At 36.2% G+C, this 19537-nt stretch overlaps 1 protein-coding gene across 4 annotated transcripts in view; it reads right to left on the reverse strand.

Annotated features, from left to right (window-relative positions):
• Positions 1 to 19537, reverse strand: part of MLLT10 (MLLT10 histone lysine methyltransferase DOT1L cofactor) — a 123872-nt gene that overhangs the window by 16525 nt on the left and 87810 nt on the right. For all 4 annotated transcript variants that reach the window (XM_066552360.1, XM_066552343.1, XM_066552335.1 and 1 more), the window contains 3 exons: positions 15432 to 15610; positions 2206 to 2323; positions 805 to 877 (listed from right to left, as the gene is read on the reverse strand). In XM_066552360.1, the coding sequence (XP_066408457.1) occupies positions 805 to 877; positions 2206 to 2323; positions 15432 to 15610 (370 nt within the window). The remainder of the gene's footprint in view (positions 1 to 804; positions 878 to 2205; positions 2324 to 15431; positions 15611 to 19537) is intronic.

Here is a 19537-nt window from a genome sequence, read left to right on the forward strand (position 1 = left end):
AAATCTTTTTTTCAGATAAATCTTTCTCATGGTTAGTCCCTAAGTAAAAAACACAGTAATAACACAATAAAATCTACCTCATATTGGATCCAGTAAGGAAAATAAAGCTCTCTAAACAAGGATTTGCTTAAAATACACAGAAAATATTACTCAAATATTTAAAACACAATATTGAAATTTTAACAGTAAATATTTTAAAACAAAATAACATGATACAGTTTCAGCAGAATTCTTATCTCAAAGTTCTCTAGCAAATGTGAATTGCAGCAGAACAAAAAAATACTTTTTTCTAGAGGGAATCGTTATAAATTTTGAAGTTTTGAGGGAAAAGGAAGAAAATATTTGCTTGAAATTTTTACTGATATTTAATGTTTCTTATTCTTGTGATCATTGTTAAGTATATGGGATTCTGGAATTTTTGTAATTACTAAACTAGGATTGTGGTGACAAATCTGAGGAGATAAGCAATACATATGGATTAAATCACAGATAAATCCCTCTAAAGCAAGACTCCATTTCTTAAGAAAGGGAGTAAACTAATTTACCTACAAACCTTAATTTGTAAACCTAATTTCAGTTGATAGAAAAGTAAACTTCAGTACAATTTTAGCTCTCTGGATGTATTAGGGATTTTTTAGAAGGATATATAGATACAAAAATACATATATTTATACACGTGTGTTTATATTTATATATATAGATGGGCTTTTAAAACACTTTGGTATTGCTGGTAAAAAGACAGTGAAGTTTGCAAATCTTAAAACATTTCCTCTGCCTGCACTCTCCAATGTAAATAACACTTACCGTGGTGAGAGACTTCCTCTGGGTGATCCTCCTCTCCCAGCAAGGCTTCGGCTGTTATCTCCGAGATCTTGATCTGCAGTGTAAATATTTCACAGCTGATAAATCGCCTTTTCTTAGATAAGAGTTTTAATATCTGATGTAGAGATTTTTAAAATACCTTCAATCTCAACTTCTATCTGTAGTTACTGCTGAAGAGTGAATAAGTAACTAGTTTAAGATTGCTGAACTGTAGCATGTAAGGTGTTGTCCTTACACATTTCTGAGGCTGTACCAGGCCATGGATTATGTTCACTTCTTTCATTCCTTTCAGTTTTACAGCACAGAAGCGTGGTTTGCATTTGCAGTACCCTCCCCTCAGCCACTTTTAATTTGTACGGTGAAAGTAATGAATCACAGCTGTGGACAGCTAATCTGTATGCTTATCACAGCAAATCCTGATGCTCTGTATTTTTTTAACACTTTGCATCCCAAAACAACTCATAAAATATATAACGTATTAAACTTACCGCTGCCATCTAACAAGCACGCATTATTCTGCAAATTTACTGAAAACTTTATGAAAGCGTATAATTCACTAATTCCTATTTATAAGCAAAGCATAGGAAAGCCCCTTGCTAAAAAGGTAGTAAAACAAACAAAAAAGGCCTCATTAAATATACGAAAACGTTTTGCTTGGAAGGACTCAAAAGGGTTATTTTCCCTATGGCCTCTCAATAAAATAACCCTATCTGCCCCCTTCAAGGTTGCCCTCCCCCTATTCTGAGTCAAGCGACCTCCGACCCCTTGGAGGGCAAAGACATGACTGATCCATTCTTGGTAAACTGCTAAACTCATTCCCTTCCCCCAAACAGGCATGACTACTACGACATGTCAACAAATCCTTACGGAGGGAATGAAACAAAGCAAAGCCAGCGGCTCATTAAAACCGCAGCGGAGAGCCCGCGGTACCAAATGCCAATCGGTAAATATTCACAAGATTATTAAATGCTGCACAAGTTCTCTAACGGGATCTCTTTCACACGAACTTGTATGTAATGCAATTTCATGAATTATGCAAATAAAGGTTTCAACTATTCACGACAAAACCCAGAGCTGTGTCACTCTGGCTGCAAAGAGCTGGGAACTGAGCGCATCAATCACAGGAGTCACAAGAGACACTGGTGCATTCCTGCCTGCTGATGGCTCTGCTTAAACATTTACATTTCACACACCGAGGGAAAAAAGGGGAAAGAAAACCCGCGCTGTTCCACAGAACCGAGAATTTACTTCCAACACAGAACAACTTTGTACAGACATTTAATAACCAAAAGTTGAGCAGAAATCAAAAACACAATTTAACAACGTTTTTAAAAACAAGGAGTTCTGTGAAGCTGCACATTTGCACCGGCAGAGGAAGCTTACCTGCTTGGCTGTTTTCTGACTGAGCTATAAGTGCTGCCATGGCTGAATTTGGATTCAGCCTATTGCCGTACATGTGGGATGGAGGCAGACTGAGAGAAGATCCAGGTAGGGTGTTTGCCTGCAAGAAACCAAATAAAACTTGAATTGTTTTTTATAATGGGAAGAAATGCTAAATGTATTTTAAAGAAGTCTTCTTAATGCACTTTAATTATTTTTGCACGTTGAATGCTTTTTAAAACAATGTATTTCAAACAAAAAATGTTTTCCATTTGTGAGTATAGAAACAGAATTGCAGTACTTCGAAAAACAGATCACGTTTTAAACTGTGTTGTATTTGTGGCTGGCAAGATCTTCTAATTAAAGAAAACCCTTCTAATAAAAAAGTACTGTAGCAAATACTAAAAATACCTAGAGTGCATTTTAAAACAACCACAGTTTGCAGGACAGGCAGACTTCCTTGCAATCCTGAAGTATGCGCTCAATGCTAGGACTTAGTAGCACGGCGACCATGTGGTTATCCTACTAATTATTTAATCTTATTAAACCATTTACAAAATAAGGGCAGGTAGACAACAGATGTCTCACAAATGCTTGGGTTCCTTACATCACAAGCCGGCTGTGGAGGTCAAAAGGTCCAACTTTCAGCTCTATAGTTTAACTACACAGAGCCATATTTCCTTTGCTCGACTCCGTCATTAGTAAAACGTGCACAGTATTTTGTTACTTCCTATTTTGAGAGACTTGGAAGCCTGGTGTTTTTTTGTTTTGTTTTGTTTTTATTTTAAAGAACGCAAACAGCCATTACAAGTATGTTTTCTATACAATAGGGGGCTCCGGGAACCACAGCTTTGCCCTGACCCCATATAAGGAACTGTATTTTTGGCAGTTGGCCAGCTCTACTTATTGAAGAGCTCCCAAAGTTTGTGTTCATTCATGTTGCTAACCACAATTCTGAAGGTCTCTGCTGGGACTTGTGCCAAACAAGCGAAAATGAACCCTTAAACAGATGAAGCTAAGGAGGCTGGCCAAAATCTTGCATAATCCAATGCAATAAAAATACCTTCTTCCTTGGATGCTTATGCTTTTTCCCTTTCGAAGAAAAAAAGATTTGTGTCAAATGCTAAGTTGCAGAGACAAGCAATCAAAGAAATAAAAGCATGGCTGCTTATTTTAAAGGCATTTTCCTACCTGATAAAAATTATTTCAGAACAAAGTAAAGACTGGGGTGGGGGGGGGAGCAGAGGGTAGCATCACAGTTACACAAACCTGTGTGATCACTGATTTTAAAATCAATCTTCTAAGAAAATGTAAACAACCTTTACAAATGAAACTTCTTTTGAAAAACAAAAAAAGAAGGTGAACAGTAAGGAACTCAATTTGTGGGACACTTTGACATGCATAACTGCACACAAGAGACAGGGGAAACATACTGGTTATTACAGCAAAATATTACAGAGTATAAACTATGTCTCTGGAAAGAATCACACACTACCATTAACTTTTGGCTTTCTGCCAACATATTAAACTTGATGAATGGACTTTTATGAATTCACACAACTGTTTTCAATGATGCTTTATTTACTATATACTGGTGAGAAATTGTGCCTGATATTTACATTCTTCTATTGTCACAAAGTTAGAAAAAGCCACAAGTAATTGCTTACAATGATCAGGGGTTCATTCACTTTTCAGTTTATAGGTACATGCAAGATTGCTAGACATGGAACCACAGGGTCACTTCAAATCTGGCTGTTTTTTCTTCTGGTTGTTTGTTGGGATTTTTTTTTAAGAATTGCATATCTTTAGTAGAATTAATCTGAATTATTTCTAAGTCTTAAAAATAATGCAGGCATTTCCATCTACCCAGGTACAACAGCTTCCAAAATACAATCCAAATTATACTGTGACACTGACGAAGGCACCAACACTGCACAGCTCCTGCTATTTTTCTCTAAAAAATGCCCATAGGGCAGTTTCAACTTAACTACTGCTGTTCCTAGCAACCTTCAGCTGTTTTCCCCTCAAAACCGAACAAACCTCAGTCAAATCCTTTCACTGATAAAACCTTGCAGAATGGACTATTAAGAGATTCAACCAGTATTATCACTCAACCATACCTAAAAGGTCAGACTAGGAAAACAGAAGTTTATATGATGGTATGAGGTTTACTCATGGTTTTGGGGGTTGGGTGGGGACAGGTTTTAAATTCCAAACACCAGGTTTTAGTTCTGTTTTGTTTTAGCATTTTTCCTTAAAATATTTCGTTTTATTCCAGTAAGTGTATGTACTGCTCACATTTTTACATAGAAGCTTCTCTACTTAGCTCTCAGTCCATGTAATTCACTGCAAGGCTGCTTAAAACTGTGCAATGGCAGCTATATATTGATTTATGATGGCATGGTAGCTATAATAAGCAAGGGGAATACACATCTATTTAACTGAAACTTGCACAAATAGCTTTAAGAATGTTCTGAAAGTACCTAAGTATCTTGAAGGGAGTTGCTAAAGTTTGTTGAGTTAACTATCACACCACAAAACAGAAGACATCAAAGGAATTAAACGTTTGCTAAGTGGGTTGATATAACAGATCAAAAGACTTAGCAGGATTTAAACAATATCTAAGAACTTTAGTTTTCTCACAAGTAGTGGTTTCAGCCTAAACATTACCCTTGTTTGCATTTTAAAATAATAGTAAAGGTATCCTACAAGTTGGAACTACACAATTTCCAATGCCATCCTGCATATGCAACTTTTAAAGCAAAAAGACACAATTAAATTTTTCAAGTAAGTTGAAGGCACATAAAAAACCTCTGAAAATACTTTTTTAAAACAGCAATGTAAAATGACAAGAATAACGATTTGTGAAGCTTTCTTATATATGTGATGACTTCATCTGACAAGGAAGTAGAGAAGGTGGAGGAGTGCTACATTATTTAAAGGTGAAACAGGAGCTTCATGTTTCACTCACAGTCGAAACAAGCTGTAGCAAGCATTTATTAAAAATGTGCAATCATCCTGTCAATACATATTAAGGTCACAGGACTGACACATGTTCTAAAATGCTGAACTTTCAGGGCTGTATTATTCTTTATTTCAACTGTTTCTATTTAAACACTCAACACAATACATGATCAAAATGTATGAACTAATAAAAACCCAAGACTACTAAGTATTTCTTTTGAAAAGGCAGCAAATTTTCCTGAAAATATTTTAGCAGAAGGATTTAAGCCCATCTATAGCTATACAACACACTGCTTTCCTTTATGGTATGTTCAATACATCAGTAAAGTCATAAGCAGCAGAGCAGCACAGAAGGACAATGCACTGTAATTCAGAGAATGCCCACGTGCAGTAAGAAATTATTGATATTTGACTGATGTTTAAAAACACTTCCTCTACAGCAAGAGAGAAAGTACAAGCATATTCTTCTTAATAAAAAACAAGATTTGCACGTTAACAACATTTAACTCATATATATATATATATAAATGTCCTCCGAAATATTTGTAATAGTTTTATATTTGTTTGCACGACTCCAGGACAGTATTTAACAACATGACTATAAAGTTTCCAGAGCATTTATATCTGAACATTTACTCCTATCTGAAATTTCCAGGGAAAGCAGTCCCTTCAATCAAAAGTTACATGTTCTTTCAGCAGAAAAAAAACAAAGGGGAGAAAAATGAGACAATACTTAACTGTATGCAATCAGATTGAGTCTCAACATTTTGAGACTCTTTGAACATGCCTTTTCCCCCATTCCTTTCAAGTTTTATGCTATGAAATATTTTCTGATAACAGGCCTCATTTCTGTCTCAGCTCCACACCAGTAAGGTTTTAATACTCAGCGTGTGATGAGAGATGAAACCAAGTGTGAACAACTTTTGGGTCCCATGAGTAGGCTGACTGTTGAAGCTGTCAGGTTCAATTGCATCATTCCACATTATTCAATGCCCCAAACTGCTCCCTAATTGTTAGAGGCTTAACATATTCAAAACCATTGTTTAGGCTAATGCTGAAATGCCTACAGTTGAGTTTCCACAAAGAAAGGGGAGGGATTTAATTGTAGTTAAACCATTACTGAACTCTCTTCCTTTCGTGATAGGACAACAAGGATGGCCAGAACAACCAATTCCAAGACAGTTTCTTAATCAGTTTATATCCAATCAACAGCCCTTTTCCCCTCTGCTGTAAAAACTGTCAGTGCTATATTGTAGCTTTGTGTTATATCATATAATACTTTACAATTAGTGACACATTACCTAATTACCTATTTCCGCCAGTATTTTTTTTTGTCAAAAATAATTTGGAAAGTTAATTTTACTTTTTGTTTAACATTAAAACATATCATTGTTCCTGTGGTTGGGGTCACACCATTTACCAATCATACCAGGTTATTCATCACAGCACAATGCTGTGATATGAAGGGCAGAACTACCCTTGTTCCTACTAATACAAAATCAAGAAATAAAGAGATACCACTAACTACTATGGCCAACTACTACTGAAATCATATAAAAAATTTCTGTGCAAATAATATTTAAAGTTCAATTTTCTGCAAATGTTCTGCTACCCTTCTGAGATGTTACAAGCACTTTCCATACATGTCTAGTTTCATGAAATATGGAAGGAAATTCAAGCACAGGACCAAGTGTTAGCATCAGTTTACTTCATCTAGAAGACATCTTAAGCTGATGCATTTTGGTCTATGGCAAGCAACATTTATCTGAACAATTAATTAATTCAAGCCTGCACTGAAATTAAATGAGATTAAATATGAACACATACTAATTCTAGGTACATAATTATAATAAAACATTTATAGTGTGCATATATAAAAATTATTTTATTTTCTTGAGAGGTGAAAAGAGCTGCCCATCAAGTGACAGCAGCAGAAGCAACCTTGCCTTGTGTTTCCTACCTTAACCTGGGCAAGTGAAGAAATACTATTTTTATCCCTAGAATTTTTAAGGCTTTTGTTTGGGTGTTGAAGGCAATGGGAAGAACATGCTATAGCTTCCTTTTGTTCTTTCAGTCCTCATGGTGCAAGATCTAACTGCATTTAGGAGAGGTGAGGGACCCACCAATGCCCCCCATCAGTCCCTCCTGTGAATTGCCAGCTGCCCCTGGCGCTGGCAAAGCACCCCCAGCCAAGGGTGGTCCCAGCACAGCAGCACAGAGGAGTCCTCTCACATGGACACTTTCTCATGCAACCCTTCCTGCAACACAACCCTTGAAGACTTTCACCACAAATACAGAATTGGCTTAGAAATCTTAGAATGCTTATCCATCACCTTGTTTCCAATGGAAAATCAAAAATCTAAATTCCTGTTTATTTTCCTATATGCAAAGAAACACAGATGGAAGACAACACAGAAAATCCTTAATAAAATACAGTTCCCACATTCCTTCTGAAAATTATCATCAGACTTTTCAAATCAACTAGCACAACACAAAACAATATAAATCTGTAGTATGATAATTACTATTCATATATTTTAATTAACCTGATACTGTGATTTACATATTTTAATACATGTTTTGGCTGTCTTAAATTGAACATAACTAAATTTAAAATAAACAATATTGACCACTTGTAAATAATATAAACAATATTGACTAAACCTACAGCACTACTGATGACTGGAATCAAAGTGAATTTTTACAGCAAACTTCACCTCACCTGCTTTCACAATCACCAATGCAAGTCAAACCCAAACATCCACTGTAGTTTTTTTACACATTCATTCTATGAAAGCACCACTGAGATTGAAAAGATAGCCCTCACATACTGCCACCATTAGCATCCAAGCACTCTGAAGCCTTTAAAGTTTGGGGATTTTTAAAAACAGATAATCAAGGTCCAATTGCACAAAAAAGGTTTTCACCACCTGGCTGAAATAAAATAATTAACTGGAGAGTATAATTAGGAGGTTGGAAATGTTAAAATAAAATCAGGAAAACGGTTTGTGATGTCTCAGAAGAAAAGATCAACTTTTTATTCAAAAAGAACATTAATTACAAGTGTACAGATTGTCATAATTTAAATCTGTCAGGAAAACTGTATTTGTGACATCATTCTGTGCATACATTATTCACATCACTAGTAGTTTTTCTGTCTGCAGCAAAAAAAAATCCTTTGAACTTCTAGCTGTAATGAAGACTCTAGCTTATGAAGAAGCTAATAATCAAATACTGTCTTTGAGAATCAATTGTTTTGATTAAACATACAAATAAATCCCTCAATTAAATGAAACCATCTAACCTTCAAACACCAGCAGTCAAGTATTTTCCAAGAAAGGCATGAATGAATACAACTGGGAAACACAGTGGGATTTGAAAGGCAAAATGAAAAATTAATGGCACACCTACAGAAACTAATTTATACCTCTGCCCAGTGTACAACAAGGGCACATAAAGTCATTAAAAAACCACATAGATAGAAGGCCTATCTTCCAGTAATGTGAAAACATTATAACCTCAACTGTACTACCACTTTGCTCCTCTCTTTCATGTTGACTAACTAGATATTATATAAATTTTAAAGCAAATAAGATCTATTTATTTATATACCAGACATTAAAAAGAGACTTACAAAAACTTACTAGAATGCTACCTCATTAAGAGGTCTTTTTTGTTTTGTTAGGTTTTTTTTGTTTGGGGGTTTTGTTTTGTTTCAGGTTTTAGTTTGTTTTTTAAAGGAGGCTTTGTAGAGATAAGACTTAGGGATTCCTCCAGAAGCCTAACTGAAAACAGAGCCATCATTTCAACACAAAGCCCTTTCACCTTGTTGGTTGCTCTATCGTTTCCATCTCCCTCTGTCTTCACAGCACTTAAACTCTATGTGCTCTACAGGGACATGGAAGCAGTATCTTGCCCACGAATCTGTTTTACCTAAAAACTTTAATCTATGTACGGGGAATCTCAACTTCACTCTCATGTTGACTAGTAGAGAAATTACTTTCTTAGGAGACAAACTCAGTATATCCATAGAGGAATCTATTTTCTTCATACCAGTATTCCAAAGAAAGTAAGACACTTGCAATATGGCAAATAATTCTGAAATCTGAGACAAAAGTAACTACTTTCAATATAATCTATAATTTCAAAAAGAGCAATAATAAAGAATCAGGTACTTATTCACAAGCATGGACATTTTAACTATCTAAATATCAACAGTCTTTGCTATTTAAGCGATGAAACAAACACCTTCAGTAGCAGAATTGCTGCTGTGCAAAAATGCTTGGAAGATTCTCAACATTTACACAAGGCCTATAAGCCACCGCCTCATCAACCAACTCTACAGCTTGCAACAAACACACACCATGCACAATTGAAATCTTTCTCAAGTAAGGCCTAAACATTGTTTCATCTAAATTGTTTTATTATCTCCATTGCATACAAACTAGAAAATTTCACACTTTTTACATTCACCACCATTATTATTGTCTCAGGCAGCTAAATTGAAGTAGTGCTACACTCAGTTCAACGAAGAGGTCAATGTGCCTCAGTTGCCTGGAGACTGATGGTTGCTACAGCAGCCCCAGATAAGCCAAGCTAAATAAGCTTCAGCTTGAAGGCAGAAAACATTTATTGCTAGAGCGAAACATTGATGCAGTTGTCTCAGCATGTGGCACTGTGCAAAACCCTGCACTGCCTTTCAGACTACCTCCACACTGCACAAGTCCACATGAAGACAAGCTTTCTGAAGCAAGAGGAAAACAAGATTTTCATTGGGCTAAACACTAGATTACTTGCAACTATGATTCCTTTGTTCTTCTGGTTGAGTCACATGTTAGAAGGAATTTTCCCTCTGGCTGTAAATTCTTCCTCCTTGCTATTCTCCTCCTCCCCCACCCCAAAAATCCTCAGACTGCATGAAAAGAAAATTAGCTTTTTACCCATTTTGCCCAGAAGTAGATAAAAATTAAAACAGCTTTTAAGTGAGAAACAAGAGAATTTTGATGGAAAAACTTTTACTACTACAGTTCTTCCCCATTTTCATTTTGCAAGATTGAAATTTAAGTGGCTGTGACACAAATATGATTGAGTAGGTTTGGAAGGAAAGCCTCTGTTTTGCACTGACATCCTACACCACAATATCAAACCCCTCTGTCTACAACGTACTGAAGGATGCATTTAGCACACTTTCCAAATCACGAAGCACTGGCAATTTCCTGTGGCAATGAGTCCCAAAGACAAGCAACATACTGTTAAAAATTATTTCTTTTTGTTCTGGATGTGCTGAGACTTCCTTTTTTATCTTTTGGGTAAGTTATAAAGAAAACCAAATAATTTCAGAATCCAAAGAGCCTGTGATCCATGTTGATATTTTACCTTTGAAGTAGGTAGGAGCCTCTTTCAAGAGACTTTAACATCAAGAAGTGTTTTGATAGGAACATAAAATATGTTAATTGGTTTTCATGCATCCAGCATTTCTATTGATTAGAGAATTCTAGTACCACAGTAAGGATCTAATTTCCTTTTTCTGGAAGCATGCTGCTTAAACCATGCAACATCATTATCTCCAGATGTTTTATTAGTCTCTTTTTAATTATCACTCATATTAAACGTAATACAAACAAAACAAAAAAACCCTAAAACACCCAAAAAATCACCAAACCCCCAACAAACAACATCCCTTCCCCAAATCAACAACATACATTGTATGACAATGTATAAACTCAACTTAAGAAATGAACTAACTTACTTGGAGACACCTGGGAATATATTAACATATTGTCATAATTGCTGTCTATGCTTTACCTTAATGACTAACTACTAAGAGGTGAGAGGTTTCCCAACAAGGGACCCACCAAATAAGCAACAGAAATCTATACTATCTGCACTCTGGACTTCCTAAGAGCTCTTATGGCATTCAGTATCTCAATGATTTCTATGTTAAGGAACATACTTCAGAAAGAGTTCTGAAAAATATGTAAAGAGAGTAAAGTTCTTCTTAAGTTCTAAAAATCATCTGATTACATGTGTAATGCAGTTTAATATAATTACACTAAGTTACTTTGCACTGCAAAAAAAAGGATTATTGCTTAAATTAGTTTGTTGATGTCATGACAAAAGTCTCCAGTTTTAAGATGTTCTGATCCTGACTCCAGGAGTATTACACCAACTCTTAGCTTACATATGGTTGAGATGTGCATCTTTGGGAGCAGAGCAGGAAACTCAAGCAGCCAACCACCTAATGCAGGTCACATCTGTCACACATTGAAGTCCTAGAACTCAGGGCAGCTTGTCTTTCTTCTCCATGTATTCATTCTACTCCCCAAAGAAAATTTGATTAAACACTGATAGCTGATAGACCAGCCATTTTCTAGAGTATCCACAGGCAGGATGGCCCAGAACCATCCCTTAAAACACTGCAGATCTGCCCAGTTCTAGCAAACTCCAGATGCTTAACCTGAAACTTTCCTTCTTTCCTTCCTCACATTTACTTTGTGCTGTATATTGAATTTTTAAAGAACCACAAATCCAAACCAGCAGGAAACAGGGTGTTTCTCTGAACAAGAATAGCAAACAAAAGTGGACAAAGGAGTATCTTCCTTGGCCATCCTGAATTTAAGAATGCAGCATCCCTAATTTGAGCTTACAACTGTAAACTTGGAAGCAATATCAATCAGGTAGGTGCATTTTACTGTCCCATGAAAATGCCCAAACTCCCCTCCTGCAGACTTGCAAAAACCCCTCTCAACTTGAGTTTTCAGCAAAGGAACATCTACTACTATTAAGTTCCTTCATAATTCCACTCCTATTGTGGAAGGTATAAAAGAGATTGCTCCCAAAACTGTTCCTAACCTCTCTGTTGAAAGGAACAAAAACTAAGAATAGAGCTCCTATTTCCTGTCTTTTCATTTATTTTCCCACGAGTGCTAGAATATAAAACAAAAAGGACAAGAAAGTTCCCTTGACAGCATGCAAAATGATGAGCAGACTTAAACTATGACAAGGAAAAAAACCACTAAAAAAGGAAGCCAAAAATAGTATAGACTAGTAATTTGGAGAATGAGCAGGGGAATACAGAGATCCAAAATTAGGGACTAGATTAATTCAGAAAATGAGAAAATAAAAACCACAGGGCAGATGCATCTGAAACATCACATGCCCTACATTCAGAAAAGATCTCAGGATTCCTTAGCTTTCACATTCCTCTGTTGTTAACAAGTAACTCCAAATCTACCTAAAAAAATAAGCCTTATCTCCCCCTAGAAGCTGGATCAGACAAAGGAGGACAACCACCTCCATTCCTTCATTTATATGAATGCTAAAGAAAATCCTGGGGGCTTTTGTACTGCTCCTAATGAAAGTAAAGCCAAAGGAACTTCAGAAGAGATAATGGACGTGATAAAAATGTTCTATGGGAACATATTTTTTCCAAAGACTTTCTCTTCAGAATTTCTTAACATCCTTTAAAACAAGAGACATGCAAAAATTTCCTACCAAAACGGACAAATTTATGATGTCCCAAAAATAATAATTACAAATGCCCAACAGAGATCTAAAAAGCAGCTGAAGTCTTAGAGGATGCACCTTAGTAGCACATCTTTGAGGCTATTCCAAGTTTTAGCACTATTCCAAGAAGCCATCTGTTAACATGACTGAATAAGTGAGCAGACAAGATTTGGTCATACTTGCTCTCTTAACTAATAGTTTAAGTAAAACCTAACTTTTAGTCTATTATTTTTTACCTGCTACAGAGGTACAAGCTTACCTTAGCTTATAACCTTGGATGATGGTTTTCTTTTAATCAGAACACTACACAAGAAACATACCAGCACACTCTTATTTGAAGACTTCCATGGTCAAGAGCTGGGCAAACAGAGACTACATCCACAAGAGCCCAGCAAGCAGACAGCACTCTGATGGAACTTTGCAGAACTAAGTGGGTAAACCCTAACCCTTGACATTTAATCAGTCATTTACGCTAAATGGGAAGGGGATGAGGGGTAGGGGAATATTTAAAAAACAACAAAAAAAAAAAAGGTAGGATCTCCTGACTGAATCTCTCCAAGGCAGAGAGATTATGCACTGAAAGTAGACTCACTGAATATCTCAAACCCAAGACTCTTTAAATAGTAACACCTGTGAATAAGATCTTGACAAGTAAATCTATGACCACTTGAAAACAAGTTTGGTAGTGAGGCAAGTTACACAACTCCTTTGCTTCTTTGGGGATGAAAAAGAAAAAAGCCCCCAAGGCAACTCACAAGAAACAAAGGCGAAGGAAGGACAGGAATTTTAAGCAGTTAACCTATGGAGGGCTCTCTAGTTCAGCTAAACAGTAAGAGAAGGTCCATCTTCTAGGGTATACTTCTCTTTTTTTGTGACAACATGAGGGGAAAAAAACACTATGATCTTTCTCTTCCTAACTCATAAAATACAGGTTTTGTCCAATTGCTTTTTCAATGTGTTTTTCTTCTGACAGAGGTTAACAAACAGAAGTGGTGGTGCACAACTCTTGCTTATTTAACTTCTCCATGTCAGTTGATTTTACAGACCTTTGTCGTATCCCATCTCAGTGTCTCTTTTTGAGGCCACGAGTCCCTCACTATTTACTCACTCCTTATAAAGCTGTTCTTTGCCATTGTTCACTGCCATGGCTCTTCTTGTACCTCTTTTGGCATGTACCATATCTGCTTTGAATAGAAACTGTCCTTTCCCTTTAACATTGATTTTATTTGCTCTCTTACCACCTTGTCAACACAGGCTGGTGAGGTCTTTCAGCAATTTGTGACAGCCGATCTTCATAATGGCCCACTGCATAACCCAGCATAATCAGCAAACTTGGTGTGTGTTCCTCCTCCTCCTTTTTTCCCCAGACCATTTCTGAATATGTTGAGCTCTACAAAAGGCCAAGTCTTCCTAAGACTCTGATGGCAAACCTCTCCTCTGTGAAAACTGACCATTGACTTATTTGGGTTTTTTTAAAACTTTTAACCTGCTACTAAACTATGACACAACCCCTCCCCCAAACTCCAAACTGTTCAAATTAAATGTTGTCAGTGAGTCAGAGTGTGAAACGATCTTTGGAAATGAAAAATAAAAATGAGAACGTCCTAAAGTACCAAATTATTAATTAATTTATTTAAAGTAGTTTCTATCAATTTGTGCAGAAGAGATACCACTCAATTTTGGGTGAAACCACCCTATTTCTTTAGAAAACCAGTCCAGAAGAATTCTGTAAAAATATGAACTGCCACCTATAAGAACAAATTGCTATTTGATATTGCAATGTAATCTCTGTTGGTCTTCACATAGCATTTCTGCTATCCGTGCACTATAAACACCTGCTTGTGCACACATACACACATTAAGCTTGATTTTTTTCATGTTTATATCCACTATCTTAGACCACTGTAGATAAGTTACAAGTTCATTGTTTATAAGTACACAAAAAAATATATATTTGATACATTCATTCTAAGAGAGATCCCCATCAGGAAATGAAAAATGCAAGAAACAAGGAGTATAAAATCACCATGTATATTGTAGTATTCCCTCGTACTTCAACAGTAATCATGGTGATTTTCAGCAACTATAACTTCGTATTCTCGTAGCTTGATAAATGTAATCTTGTCCAACTTAAATTCATACAAAAAACTATCATAAAGGTGTTTTTTCTGGTTCATTACTTCAACTATGCCACCCTTCTGCACTTCTCCCATGCCTCCCTTATTCCTTCACCGTCAAACATGAACTACTGATCTTCATTTGCATGACTTTTCAAATAAAAATTATAACATATATGTCAACATTCATTTGTTACCAAGATGTCAGCCTTGGCCATCTCTTTGCCAGGGCTAGCCTAGCTGTTAAATTTGTTAAATCTTCCAAACAAAGCACTCTTTAACTGATACCACCATTTTTGCATAAAAAACTGAAAACTTTACATATTTTACTTATCAAAATCCTTTCTTATGTTCTGATTAAACATTGGTTAGAACACTGATGAACTGCAACCAGCATTTATGCTACTAGTCATAATATAGTTATTATTAATAAGCACTTCCTCAGACTACATTTAAAAAAATCTCTGTGCTCTACAAATTAAGACTATGTGATACTACGGGGAACTTCCAGCCACTACAACATTTCATAACACATATAATGTTTATTAACCTATTTTCCAAATATATTACTGTTTCTTTTGACATTGAAATTAAGCAGGTCAGTAAAATGGTTTTCTATCTTAAACTCTTGTGATGGTTTACCTGAGTTGCAGCAACAACAGTAGTTATAGAAGGCGCAGTTGAAGGTGATAGAGCTCCCACTTGCTGCAAGTGGCCTGAAGCCTGCTGAGGTAAATGAGAACTGGAAACGGGAGTGCTAGATCCTGAGCCAGATACTGCATTTGGAAATGATACTGCTACATCATTGCTGCTAAAAATACCTGAAAAAAATTACAAAAATGATTACATGCATCTCTCTCTCTCCCCCTCCCTCTGTTTACTAGTAACCATGTAAATATGCAGTAGAAAATTAATCAAGACAAACAAGATCACTTAATACGTAATGCAGAAATCTCCTGTGTAGAAATTCTAACCATGCTGATTAATAAAAGTGCTCTCATCATTTAACATTCTACAGTTCAGGGAACAAAGATTGATTCACTTTTAAGTTTTTTGTAAAACATATGTGATAAATCAAATATTTATGTGCGTTACAAACTGCTCAAATATTAACAGTGGCAAAATTTTTTGCTAAAATGCCTGTCTTCAACTGAGTCTGCTATCAGAGTTTGTTCTTTCAATGTATTACTGTTAACTAAATAATGAAGTATTGGGCTATATGACTGAACACACACCGTACAAATAGAAAAAATACTTTTTAACTTTAAAGTAATTGTTACTAAACAACATACATTTGTTCAAAACTGTAATTTTGGCAACTAAGGATTGCTTGTGCTTTTTCAGAAAAATATTGACAGCAAGTCTGAGGACAAGGTACTCAGATTTGCCAATAGAACTGGTGGTATTTCATTTATTCACGAACTGTAATTCCATCCATGATCTATACGAATGCTTGAGTAACATTTCTGCTAGAACAGCCAACAAATAAATGACTAAACACGTTAACATTAGTCAGAGTTGTAAGTTAGCAATTTAAATAGGAAGAGTTCACACCCCTCTGTGAAGCCATTACTTCTGTTCATCTACATGCAGGGTAAAGTTCATTATAGAGGTTGGGAAAAAAAACCCTACTGACCAGAAGCCCAGGACAAGAAGTAGTACCTGTCTATGAAACCGTTAGGCTCCACGTGCATTAGATAAGTGAGCTGTCAGCTGGCCAAGGAATATCAAGCATGGTAGCACTGAACTGCAGTTAGAGGAAGAGTGCCACAGGGAGTAAACAGAAGTAGAATGAACATGGTTAGATCAAAAAAAGCAACAGAACTGAAATGCCAGTTAGAAGGCAAAGGGTGGAGCTAGTTTGTCACTCATACAAATAATGATTTGAAGAAGGCAGTGACAATAAGAAGATACGCAATGTTAAAACACCACTCGCCACCCAGATATCCCTCTGAGCACAGGCAGTCAAGGAAGACTAACATCATCCAAACCCACACATAATATGCATCTTAAATTCCCTGACTCTATTATAAACTGTCAAGAAAAATGGAAGAGAAAATCAGCCAGACCCACTAGAGAAAGAAGATATGAAAAAGCACCTGAAGACACATCGCGACAACACTTCTTTCCTGCCTAACCAAGGCAGGACTTCTCTTCTCCCCAGTCTCTTCATCACAGAGAAACTCCATACCTGCTCTGCATTCCTACTGACCTTCCTATCTGTTTCCATTTAGCACACCTCCCCTCTCCTTGGCTTTTTTTGCTCACCATCCCAAAGCCTACAGTTCCAGCCTTATTAGCAGTTAAGATCCTTGAAGTGTTCCCTTTGCTACAATCCTTTTCCAGTTCTAGCTGGATCATCTAACTACACAGCACATTTTATGGATCCTGCTCTAATTCATCCCTACACACCACCAAAATGACCACGATTAACAAACAGCCTTGCTACTGAGTCTACTCTTAAATGTGACATAACTACAACCACAAAAACTGAAATATAACCCAGGTCCTCAAAAGATTTTTCAATTTGCTTTTAATCAGTAATTTCAAACTAATAAAAAGGATGAGATTTAACCCTTTGTTTCTTGAATGCAGTAAAACAATTAAATACACAAACCTTCTTGAAAATACAAGATTCTCATGAATTACCAGGCTTAAGGAACCATAAAATTTAAAAATAATGAAATATCACAGCACCTTTGACTAAACCTTAAGAGCTCATCACCACAAACACTATCACTCTCATAAAACATCAACAGCAATGAGAGGAGAAAACAAAATTTTTGGTGCGAGACAAGTACTAAAAATTAAGGATATTTTGCCAGAAAGGGAAAACAACTCCAAAATTTTAAAGCTATTATAATTTTTTTTAATTCTTAATTTTTAAAAATCTTACATATTGAATAACTGCAGTGCTTCTGCTGCTTCTATTTTAATAAAAAGGTTTATTCTTCCTCTTAAAAATAAAATTCAGGAATATAAGCAGATAGTTATGAAATCACAGGCAAAAGAATATTTCAAAAGAAAGAAAAGCAGCAAACTAGTTTGCCAGTGGAATGAGATAAGCTACTATTTGTTGCCAGTTGTTGTAGTAATATTAAAAACACTATTTGTTGCTGTTGCAACATACAAGACAAATATGACCTATCAGTACACTCTTTTTGGGGTAAATATTTCCATTTAGCAATCCCTTACTAAACACATAAAAGTACATGCACCTTCTGAAACTAGTCATGCAACCAAGATACTACTCCATGCAGCATTCAAATAAGACCTGTATGATGAACATTGAAATAAATTACTGATTTTCACACCGTTTCAAAAATACCTGTATAAAAACTATGTGTATATTATATTAGAAAGCCAAGACAATACACATTTGAAATGTCTCTAACATATTAAGTTGTCCTTTGGGGTTTGGGGAGAGATAAATCACTTTCTGGATCACGAAGGAATGATAACGAAAACCTGAGCAAATCTCTGTAAACTACATTCATTTTTAAAACAAACAAACCACCCTGAAGTCCTTCCCATACTACTGAAAAGCCAAAGAGCCGTAACTTGTGATGAATGGCATTGTGTAATTTGCCAGCAGCATAAACAGCACGGTCAAATACCATCTTCAGCATTAACCAGAACACAGTTCTTCAGCTCCAGGTGGAAATGGACAACTTACAGTGTTCAGGTAAAGTCTGACTGTGTGTCACACCACTAACACAGCTGCAGAACATGGACTGCAGGTTCTAACAGATAAAATGCACATGTAGCCTGCACTGCTGGCTCCAAAGGCTTAACAGAAAGGCAACTGTGAAAAATAAAGTATTTCTGGCCAACAAATAACTGCCTGCTTAGCACAGAAACGTAGTACTATAAAGGAGGGAACATATCAGATAATGCAGACTGAAAAATATGCATTTTTTATGCACCATCAGTAAAAAACTCAGTAACAGAGGATACAAAACCACTTCAAGAATACTGAAAAACAAAATAGCCTCAGATGAAAACTAGCAATATATACCAGGTAGCACACAGAACAATTTTAGTGAACTTCTTCAAAATCTCAAAAGTAAATAGTTCCATGAACAGAGGAGTTAACAAAACTGAGTAAATCCTGGATTTCCACAATGTTGCATCTCACAGATGACATCAATACACTAAATCTTCCCACCACAATATCAGCATCTAGCTATGAAATCCTCACTTCTTATTTTCTAGTACTACAGCCCCCCCTCCATTATCCAGCTCTCTTACATTCCCTTCTTATGCTGGTGACTGCCTAGTTCAGCAAGAGAGAAAACACAGGCAGTATTTGGTTACTTTTGTCCCATACACCATCCATTCCTATTACAGGAACATACATGTTTTAGACTTTTTTTCTGTAAACTGGACAAGAGACTTGAAGCTTACTGGGAGCTGAAACCAAGAGCGACAACATCTAGACTGCTTCCTTAGGAAGCTCATAAAATGGCCTCCCTAAAGCTGTATTTTCTTTTGTAGGTCAGAAATTTGAAACTATTACAACAATTCTGAAAATAGGAATTTATCTGAGATATCTGTCATAGGTGGCTCATCTTAGCTTTTCTGTCAAAACTTCAGGAATAAGAAGAATATGGCCAAAGAGGCCATTATTTTTCAAATGTAAACTTGCAGGCCCACAGAAGTTGCAAAGAACTACAAAACCTTCATACTTGGGGGAGGACAGGTGGGCACAGGGTTGGGACAACAGCCTCAAGGGAACTCACAGTTGA

Source organism: Molothrus aeneus, chromosome 1 (genome assembly GCF_037042795.1).
Source record: "Molothrus aeneus isolate 106 chromosome 1, BPBGC_Maene_1.0, whole genome shotgun sequence".
Lineage (NCBI taxonomy): Eukaryota > Metazoa > Chordata > Aves > Passeriformes > Icteridae > Molothrus > Molothrus aeneus.